Source organism: Gracilinanus agilis, chromosome 5 (genome assembly GCF_016433145.1).
Source record: "Gracilinanus agilis isolate LMUSP501 chromosome 5, AgileGrace, whole genome shotgun sequence".
Taxonomy (NCBI): Eukaryota; Metazoa; Chordata; class Mammalia; order Didelphimorphia; family Didelphidae; genus Gracilinanus; species Gracilinanus agilis.
Genome location: NC_058134.1, coordinates 100,080,530 through 100,091,964, shown reverse-complemented (window position 1 = coordinate 100,091,964; position 11,435 = coordinate 100,080,530). Strand labels below are relative to the sequence as shown.

Here is an 11,435-nt window from a genome sequence, read left to right as displayed (position 1 = left end):
CAGCTGTAGCCAATTCGCATTTCCACTGGTTTTATTATGTGTGGTCAGTCAAGATTTATTTACACATTATTGATAGTTACATTGGCGTGGTCTTTTCAGGTCTACATTCCCAATCATGTCCTCATCAACCCAAGTGTCCAAGCAGTTGTTTTTCTTCTGTGTTTCTACCCCTATAGTTCTTCCTCTGAATGTGGATAGTGTTCCTTTCCATAAATCCCTCAGAATTTTCCTGGGTCATTGCATTGCTGCTAGTATAGACGTCCATTACATTCGATTTTACCACAGTGTATCAGTCTCTGTGTACAATGTTCTCCTGGATCTGCTCCTTTCACTCTGCATCAATTCCTGGAAGTCTTTCCAGTTCACATGGAATTCCTCCAGTTTATTATTCCTTTGAGCACAATAGTATTCCATCACCAACATATACCACAATTTGTTCAGCCATTCCCCAATTGAAGGGCATCCCCCCATTTTCCAATTTTTTGCCACAAAGGGTGCAGCTATAAATATTTTTATACAAGTCTGTTTATCTATGGTCTTTTTGGGGTACAATCCTAGCAATGGTATGGCTGGATCAAAGGGCAGGCATTCTTTTATAGCCCTTTGAACATAGTTCCAAATTGCCATCCAGAATTTTTGGATCAGTTCACAACTCCACCAGCAGTGCATTAGCGTCCCAATTTTGCCACATCTCCTCCAACATTCATTACTCTCCCCTGCTATAATTTTAACCAATCTGCTAGGTGTGAGGTGGTACCTCAGAGTTGTTTTGATTTGCATTTCTTTAATTATTAGAGATTTAGAACACTTTCTCATGTGCTTATTGATACCTTTTATTTCTTTATCTGAAAATTGCCTATTCATGTCCCTTGCTCATTTATTAATTGTTTCTTTTAACATATCATTTTGCATAGATATTGAATTTCACAAAGTGCTTTTTTTTAACTCCTGATAATGATCACTCATCTTTATACTAATGAGAAACAAGACAGTTGTTTTCACAATGTCTTGAATGTAGTATGCAACTTAGCATAGGTTAAATACTTATCTGGATTTGGAAGTTGAAATATGATAAACCATACCCCCAGGCTGAACATTTCTCTTCTGCTTCTACTAGCTTTGCAGAATTCGTCTTATATTTGGTTTCTGAAAATATGATATTGTATAGTTTATTAGAAAGTGAAGAATTTTTTTAGCTTTTATTTAAATATGATAATTGTAAAATCTGTAGACTAAGAAAAATGGTAAAACTAGCATAATACCATATACATAAAAACAGCAAAGTTGACAGCTAAAAGGACCTGGGTTCACTTATGGCAGTGGTTCCCAAACTTTTTTGGCCTACCGCCCCCTTTCCAGAAAAAATATTACTTAGCCTCCTGGAAGTTAATTTTTTAAAGATTTTAATAACAATTAATAGGAAAGATAAGTGCACCTGTGACCATCACCACCCCCCTGAATCGCTGCAGCACCCACGGGGTGAGGGTGGCGCCTGCTTTGGGAATCACTGACTCGTAGCCTCAGACATTTCCCATCCATGTGACCTTGGTCCAGCCACTTAACCCTGATGTCTTGTCCTTACTATTCTTCTGACTTCTAAGATAGAAGGTAAAGGTTAAAAAAAAAAAAAAAAAGCATAAATCACTTTGTGGCAAAATTCATCTGGCTGGCAAAGGTATTTACTTCTCATAAGAGATACGGGGAAAAGGTGGTAGAGAAGATTACTACTGTAATCTGTAAAGGAGGTGCTTAGTATTTTTCTCTTTTTTTACAGTATTTCTGTGCCCTAATACATAGCCAATTTTTGTAAAATATCCATTCAGTGCTAAGAAATATATATTTTTTATTGTTTACTTATTTTTTTCTTCCCATTTTGAGCTCCAAATTCTCTCCGTCCCTTCAACTCCTCCCCTAGCTATAAGACAAGCAATATATCATTTATACATGTGAAGTCATTTAAGACTTTATATAGTATCCATGTTACCAAATAAAATAAAAAAATTTAAAATTCCATTTGCATTCTGTTCATCTATTATCTCATCATGATCATTCAGAATTATTTTGGATCATTGTGTTGATCAGAATGGCTAAGTTTTCTGTGCAGTTAATTATCATTACTATACTGCTTTCCCAGTTTTGCTCACTTCACTTTGCATCAGTTCATAGAAGTCTTTCTAGATTTTTCTGACACCTCCTTTGAAAAATGCATTCTATAACAGTCTCATTAAGAAGGCATTATAAATCCAGATCTAGTTTCTTTAACAGTCACACAATTCTGCATTTTCTCTTTTGTTTTAACTTTTTTACTGCTTTTACCCAAAATGAAGAGAGAGCCATTAAAGCCTCATTATGTATAGTTAATTTTTCCTTTATGAATTTAGATGCTTAAAGCATTTGGAGCTTATGAATTTAATATTAGTATTGATTTGTTGTCAGTAGGACTTTCAGTGTAATGTAGTTTCCTTATATCTTTTATGTTGTGAATGAAGTTTTTTTCTGTTAGCATGATTGCATCACCTGTTTGATTTTTTTTTTTTTTTTTTTTTGGTGTTGGTTTTTTTATTCAGCCAGTGAATAATAAAAAATTTTCTATCGTCTCACTTTTATTCTGTTTATTTGTCTTTATTTTTTTAGATATGTTTCTTGTAAGCCACAGATTGTGGGGCTTTTGTTTTCTTATCCAATCCTTTCTTTTGTTAATTGGACTTTTTAAAATCTTTACCTTCTATTTTAGAATCAATATTAAGTATCCATTTTGGGACAGAAGAGCAATAAGGACTAGGTAATTTAGGTTAAATTATTTGCCCAAGGACCCACAACTAGGAAGTATCTGAGGTAAGATTTGAACACAGGTTCTCCCAACTCCAGGCCTGGCTCTCTGTCCACTAAGTCACTTTGCTGTCTCTATTGGATTGTTTAATCCAGTGATGGGCAACCTTTTTAAAGAGGGGGTCAAAGGAAAGGAAATGCTCATCTGTCAGTCTGTTCCTAAGGCAACTCTTTCGAAGTTTCATTGTATTGTATCCTACTTATTGTATTCATCAGATTAGGAATAATGATGCGTGGCCAGATAGAATATTTCAGGGGGCCACTTCTGGCTCTCTGGCTGTGATTTGCCCATCATTGTTTAATCCATTTACCTCTTAAATTATGAGAATTAAAATTTTATTTGCCTCTATTTTTTAGATTGTTTTTGTTTTCTGAATTATAATCTTTCCCTTCTTTTGTAGAAACCATTTTTTTAAGTCATTTTAGCTTAATCTACTTTAAAGCAATCCTGCATCTTCCCTTCACATTCAAATCTCATATTCCTTTTTTCTCCTATTTTTGCTGAACTTATTCATTACTTTCTTTTCTTTTAATCTAATTATTTCCCTTACCCCCCCCCCATTAGCCAAGTAAAATCCCTTTCCCATTTGTTGTTTTTTCCTCAAACTTTTATTTCTTCTATTTTTCTTTACTTTTTTACTCATGATCCTACTATCTAATTATTCCTTATTTAGTCTCTGTATTCCTTATGAAATTAAAAGTTTTTAAGGTATGTATTCCATTTTCTAAAGTTTTTGTCTTACTTTGGAGATTTTGCACCTCCCTGTTTCTGTTGTAACTATTCTTTAAAAGGGAGGATAGAGTATTGTCTTATGATAGAAATTTTCTTGTGCATTTCATTACCCCTGCCTTCCCTCTGATCTTTTTTTCTATTTGCCATCCAATTGCCTCTCTGGATCCAAGCCCGCACTATAATGGTGGTCATGTGACCCAGGAGCTTAGATTCCTTGAGTCAGGATGCTCTTCATGAAGGCACAACACTGTCTCAAAGTTAATAAATTCTCTAAGACACCAAATCTCAGCAGGTTATAATCAAGGTCTTCATCTCCCATTTATAAAATCTCTTTCTCCCTTTATGATAGCATTCTTCAGGGGGAAGTTTTCTTCTCTATCAAACTACCACTGCATTAAGTTTTCCTTCTTTGTTTACTTTTTTCAGTCCTCCCTTGTACCCCACCCATTCTCTCTGATAGACCTTCTTCCTGGAAGTTATTTTCCTTATCATTTTTTCCCCCTTCTGAGATCTTTGGTGGTCTCATTCAATTTCCTTATATTCCTGTTGCTTGCTTTCTGACTCCTTTTTCTTTGTTTTTTGTTTGTTTGTTTGTTTTCTGACTCCTTTTTCTTTGATGTAGTGGTTCCCATACTTTTTTGGCCCACTGCCCCCTTTCCAGAAAAAATATTACTTAGCCCCCTAGAAATTAATTTTTTTTTAAATTTTGATAGCAATTGATAGGAAAGATAAATGCACCTGTGGCCATCACTGCCCCCCTGGATCGCTGCAGCACCCACCAGGGGGTGGTGGCACTCACTTTGGGAGTCACTGCTTTTGATGGCTCTTTCCCTAAACCTAAACCCCAAAGCCAGCTCAACTTTTCCCCATGTTAGGCAGTTCACTTTTCATTAGCCTCAGCCTCAGTCTCAGGTTCAAGTGAATCCTTTGGAGGCAAAATTGTCCTCACCTGGATATTATCCCCTTTTCTTCAAGTCCACACAAAAGCTGGCACTCTGCCCCAATTCCCTTTCTTTCTTGCTTATTTTTCTAGCTGAGCTATGCTGCTTTCCCAGGTGGAGTAAACTCTTTGCTTTCCTATAACTCCATCTCTGTTATACAGGGTAGGGTAAGGACTTGGTTGCCATGGAATGGTAAAACAAGAACAGAGATGGTGTATATGTAGGAGACAATTATCTGGCAGAAACTACAATAGCAGAAAGGGATCCATCCCAAAGTGTGAGCCCATGAATCTGGTTGTGCCATTCAGCCCAAGTATGGGGACTTACAGAGGAGGAGTTCCTAAGTAAATGCATTTATCAAGAATTAGCCTTCCTTACCTGTGAGGCAGTTGTCTCTGTCTTTCTACAAGTTCTAAGATCTTTTCACTATAGAAAGGGCCTTCTTTTAATGTTCTTTCCATGGCATGTATGCCACTAGAACATTAGTTATTCATTGCCCATGCTACATTAGCAGCATCACATACTTTCTGGTCACACATAGTGTAAAGGAAAAACCTCTCTTTTCCCCCTTCGTCTTTTGCTTCTTAGCTATGCATGGAGTAGCTTTAGAACAGGATTGATTTTTCTTTTTTACTAATTGTTATAAACCCATGTGCATAATAAATGAGAAGAGCCAGGATGTCTACACATAAAAGACTTTGTGGGATCCAGTTAAGGAAAAAAAACTTATTTTGAAAGAGTGAGAGAATCTCCATTTAGAATAAAAAACTTGAGTTCAGTTTTGCCACTTACTAATGTAGCAAAATGGCAATCTCCAGGTACCACTGCAGCACTCTTGCCCATCTTTTGTTTTTCTAAGTGTTTCTCACTTTGAAGTCTTTTATATTTCTTATGTGTAGTATGCTGCAGTCTGCTTTTCCTTACCCTATCATAGTGGTCAGAGTACTGGAGATGGAATCATGAAGACCTGGGTGTAAATCCAGCCTCTGGACACTTAACTAGCTGTGTGACCCTGGCCAAGTCATATAATCTCTGAACCATCAGTAAAGTGAGAGTGTTGCATTCCCTGATCCATAAGGTCACTTGTATTCTCTGAATGTGACCATGTGATAATTCCACTGAAAATGCTCTTTATAAAGTTAGTAAGGGTTTTTGTTTTGTTTTGTTTTTTAAAACCCTTACCTTCCGTCTTGGAGTCAATACTGTGTATTGGCCCCAAGGCAGGAGAGTGGTAAGGGTAGGCAATGGGGGTCAAGTGACCTACCATTTCTAGGCCTGGCTCTCAATCCACTGAGCTTCCCAGCTGCCCCCAGTAAGGGTTTTTTAATTGCCAAATCTAAAATATTTTTCTTAATGCTCATTTCTTGGCAGCTTTTGACACTGTTGATTAACCTTTGCATCTTCTTGCTCTCAACTCCTTTTTGTGTCCTTTAAAATCCAGCCACTGCTTATTTGCAGTTCTTCAAGCCAGGACACTTCATTCTCTTAGTCTGCTCTCTTACTAACTGTTCCCTGTAGCTGCAGTGCTTTCCTTTCTTCATCCCACTTTCTTGGGTTCCTTCCTGCTTGAATGCCTTTCCTGGTCCTCTTACTGGGCTGCTAGCCCTTTCCCTCTAAAATAACCTTTCATTTTTATAGCCTATCTCTCATTATATGCATAGTTGTCTTGGCAAATAGATTCCCAAGTATTTTCTATTGTCTAGAGTGATTTTAAATGTAGTTTCTCTTTCTAACTCTTGCTGCTGGGCTTTGTTGGAAATATATAGAAATGCTAGTGATTTATGTGGTTTATTTTGTATACTCCAACTGTGCTATAGTTATTATTTCAACTAGTTTTTTAGTTGATTTTAGTATACCGTCATATCATACACAAAGAATGATGATTTAGTTTCCTTATTGCCCCACTTTCATTCCTTCAATTTCTTTTTCTTCTCTAATTGCAAACGCTAGCATTTCTAGTACAATATTAAATAATTGTGGTGATAATGGGCATCCTTGCTTTACTCCTGATCTTATTGGTAAGGCTTCTAACTTGTTCCATTGAAGATGATACTTGCTGATGGTCTGCCCCCCTTCTTTTTTAAAGAAAATATGTATGTAGTTTCAATTTTCAAAAATCTCTCTTCTTTTCCGTCCTACTCTATCCCATTCCTGTTTCATTCCTTCCCTGCCTGTCTCTCACCCTCCCCCAATTGAAAACTAAAGAAAAACCCAACTTAAAAGCATATGTATACAAGCAAAACAAATTTCTGCATTGGCCACCTTCAAATATATTTCTCATTCTGAAAATATTTGGCACAAAAAGAAAAGCAAAGAAGTAGTCCTATAACTTTTTCAGAAGTTTGTTTTTTTTTAAATAAATCATAGATTTAGAATTGGAAGGGACTTCCAATCATCACTTCATTTTATAAATGTAAGGTCCTAAGACGTGCAGAGAGAAGAGATTTGCTTGCCTCAGGTCACTTGGAGAAAGGCTAAGATCTGAACTCTGGGGCACTTGGACTCTGAATCCAGTGCTCTTTCACCTTCCCCCTTTATTTGTGTTTTTTGTAAATATGGAAGTAAAATTCTTGTGACCATTGCTTCTTTCACACTAAACTTCACAAAGATGAAAGCTTGATATAGACTAATACAGTACAATCTTTTCAAGTTTGAAAATGGCCTTTTTAATATAATTTCCAAGACCTTCAGCACAGTGATAGTTAGACTATTTGTTTAGTCTTCTGTTGAATAATCTGTTGTTTGAGGAACTGTAGCATCACAAAACAGCCACCATAAGTCTTGATAGAACCTTAAGTCTTTTGCAGTAGCTCCAGGGCCCGCATACTGTGAGTCACTCCAATAGACCTGATTATATTTTACCAAAGTTTGGGCAGTCCTCTGGGATTTTGTACAGGTTATCACTTAACAATAAAAGTGTTTGATTCTCCAGGTGAATTTACTGAGTTTTTGTGTATTTTGTAGTTGGCATTTTAATACAACTTTTTGTTGTATTATTCATAACCTTTTGAGAGACTATTCTTTATTCCAGTGGGAAAAGGATTTCAAGACTTTTTAAATTTTCTTTCCAACAGATTTTTTAAGTAAAGCTGAAATTAGAATGAGTTAATTTTAACTGTTTCTAATTTTTAGAATATTATTAAATTCCTTAACCATTTATAGTCATGTTTATAACTACTGTACTAGTGTACACCAGTCCAACCAAGCTCGAGGAGCTGGAGTGCCTCCTTCTAAGTCTAAAAAAGGTCAAACACCTGGAGGAGCTCAGTTTGTTGGTTTGGAACTATACAAAAGACTGAAAGAATTTCTGAAGAATTATTTGACAAACCTTCTTAAGGTAAGATTCTTTTACATTTTGAACTAAAGAGCTAAAAAAAATTGGAATAATACCTTAAAGTCTTCCACTGTCATTTGATACTATTTCTTAAACATATGTGGGAAAATGTTGAAATTGTTTCAAGTCTTTTTTCCATGTTAGAAGTGGAAAATTTTCTTTAAACAACCTTTGTTGTAAAATTTTAGTGCCTAATGCACTATAAAATCATATGGTCAGATCCTTCTAACAGACTGAATAACCATTTGTTGGACATTGTATAAGGGATTTGTGCACTGATCCAAGAGGTTGGGCAAGATGACATCTAAGGTCTCTTGATTATATATCCCAGTTCTTAAATTACTTCCCTTTAAATTATTTTAAGTTTCTTAATAGAAATTAACTGACATTTCAATTATCACATAAAAGAATTTAGTTAAAAAACTAAAGTTAAACTAACTAGGCTTTTCTTATAAATATTTAAATATGCAAACTGTTAAGATAGCTTATCTTAGAAATTTATACAGTGCCTTTCTTGAACGTAATCTTACTGTGGGACCCAGGAACTTTAGAATTACTACCTTAATAAAAATGGGTTTCAGACTACCTAATTCTTTTGAATATAGTTTGCCCTGCTATACTCCTCTTGCCTGGGTAGTGTCTTTTCCCCTTCATCTTCTACCTTTTTCTTCCTCAGTCTTCATCTCTGTAGCAAAGGCAGTGTGGTACCTTACTTCCAGCCACACGGATGGGCAAATGGGGCCTTCAGCAGGTGCTACACATGTTATATAGAGTGAGTGAAGACATCTATACTCTCTACCCTGGGAAATTTAGGAAAATTTTTTCTGTGTACATACTCATACTTTGAACTACACAGACCTGGTACAAAATTTTCAGCATGCTCCAGATTGTTTTTTTCTTAAATATCTTTATGCATTGGAAACAACAACATGTTTCTAAGAAAGTAGATTTGATTGCCCGCAACTTGTTGTAATTTAGTATTGTCTTCATATTTATTCCCTACTTAGTATGTTCCTAATATCTTTCTGAAAGCAATTTTAAAAAAAAGTGAGTTGATAAAATGAATCCTCATTTTGCTTAATGTATGTAGGTAAAGGACAAGACATTGTAATATAGTATGTAAAAGTGTTCTAGCTATCCTTTAGTAGCAATAAAGTTAACTTTGTATTTTATAATGTGTGTTTTTTTTAATATTCCTTTACATTTGTTATATTAAGACTTTTGTATTAGGAACTTAACATTAATTTATTTGCTAGATAAAGGTTTTCAGGAGGCTTATAGAGTAATATTTCTCTTGATCTTTCATAGAACATTGAAGATGAAAGATTATCTAGCACAACCCTCTGAATTGCTAGATAGGAAATAGATTCACAGATGAGGCTAAGTGACTTGCCTAAAATTGTCAAGTTGGAATTACTTGAAAAAAAATAAGCTTTTTATTTTATTTACTTGGTAGAAGTCATTGATAAGTTTATCTTTTTTTCTTCCTTCTCCCCCCTTCCCCCCCTTTTAAGCCCTTACCTTTTGTCTTAGAATCATTACTGTGTGTTGATCCTAAAGCAGAAGAGTGGTAAAGACTGGACAATGGGGTTTAAGTGACTTGCCCAGGGTCAAACAGCTAGGATGTGTCTGAGGCCAGATTTGATCCCAGGACCTCCCATCTAGGCCTGACTCTGAATACATTGAACCACCCAGTTGCCCCCAAAGAAGTTAATTTTAAATAAAAGCTGAAATTTCTAATCTAGTTGGTAAACTTTGTAATAAAAGAAAGGTTAGCCTCTAGCTAATAATTTTTCTGACACCTGTAACTCATGAAAGGACCTACTTAAAGCATGGAAATGCCTTCCTTTCCTTTGTAGGGACAGAACCTTGCTGCCCTTTTTATCCTATAGCATATCAAAAATATCCAATGACAATTTATTTGTGTTAGTGGAAGAATGAAATAACATCTGTTGAAATACTAAAGAAATAATAAAGATTATATTTTTTCTTATTCTTGTTAAAATAAATAATTTGAATTTTTATTCTGCTGTTAGGAGAAAAGTCAATATGTTTCGCAAGTTTTATTCATATATTCTGTTCTTCATATTATGGTGTTTTATTTAAATATAAAGAAGGAATTTTCAAAAATATATTGTAGGTGCCAGAGTGGACTCTTCAGAGTATTAGAATTCTAGAACTTTAAAATGGTTTTAGGGGAATGTTTTGACCTATATCTAAAGAAATCACTAACCCTTCCCCAAAGATTCATAATTTTCCATAATTTTGCTAATGTATTATTTTTATATGCATTACTTACACACCTCCATCAGAATTTATTCTTAGTACAGAACTTTTTTTTCCTATAACAATATAGGATATATGTTAAATCATCTAGTATTGTTAGGAATATAAATATATGCACAAACATAGATAAATACATTTTTATGGACTAGATCTTTTTTAATGTATTGATATTAAAATGGAGTGGTCTTAAAGTTTTAGTGAACTTACTTGTTTTAGGATGGAGAAGATTTGATGGATGAGAGTGTACTGAAATTCTACACTCAACAATGGGAAGATTATCGATTTTCAAGCAAAGTGCTGAATGGAATTTGTGCCTACCTCAATCGACATTGGGTTCGCCGTGAGTGTGATGAAGGACGAAAAGGAATATATGAAATCTATTCAGTAAGGATTTAGAAAAGCCACCTTAAAATGTGTATTATTTTCTTGAAGATATTTTCATCTGTTTGTAAGGTGATCTAAATGTAGATGTTATTATATTGCCTTAGATTATTTGGTCAATTACTACTTGTAATTTGCTGTTAAATTCTATCATTAAATACCACTTTGTTGAATTACAGAAAGTTAGGGTAAGTAGTTGGTGGGATGCTAAGTCTTGACTAGAAAACTGCTACATTTACTTCTTACCTGTTCTTTTTAATTATTTGTTTGAAAGATTCTTATTTAGAGCTTCCAAGTATTCATCATTTTCTTTTGTAGGGACAGAATCTTAATGCTCCTTTACCCTATAACATACCAAGAAATAGCTAATGAAAGTTTCATTTTATTATATGGGTTGGGTTTTTTTTACTGTGTACAAATAGATTAAGAAATGGTTGAGTGGTTAAATCACTGCTAAAACAGCAATTTAGCCAAGAAAGCTTTTCCTAGAGCAGTTAAGGGAGAGACCAAGAAAAAAGACCAATAGCACAGCTTGTGTTTGTGATGAAATAGCAAGAATAGAACAAATATATTTTAAATATATATAATTACAAAGTCCAGCTCTATATAATGAGGCTATTAACACAATAGCAATGTTGATCTGATTTTATCAAATTATGTTCAAAGAAAAATGCATGATCTTTTTACTGATTCCTGGCTTCGTGGGAGACCTCCCTCTAAATAACAGAAATATTTTGAGGGATTATAATTATCTATTTACCTGATTATTTATACCTCTTAGCCATAATAAAGTGTTATAAGTTTTTGCAGAAGGTTATGTTGGCCTTCATTGAATTTATATAGTACCTACTTTATCTACCCTCCAAAAGAGTATCTCTTAAAGTTAGGAGGGATGAAAATGTTAGAATAGAATTTAATAGTGTTAGGGTAG

General features: G+C 34.7%; 1 protein-coding gene across 1 annotated transcript in view; it reads left to right on the top strand.

Annotated features, from left to right (window-relative positions):
* CUL1 (cullin 1) overlaps positions 1–11,435 on the top strand; it is a 110,083-nt gene that overhangs the window by 51,806 nt on the left and 46,842 nt on the right. Inside the window, exons 3-4 of the mRNA XM_044678803.1 lie at positions 7,666–7,840; positions 10,340–10,507. Coding sequence (XP_044534738.1) covers positions 7,666–7,840; positions 10,340–10,507 — 343 coding nt within the window. The remainder of the gene's footprint in view (positions 1–7,665; positions 7,841–10,339; positions 10,508–11,435) is intronic.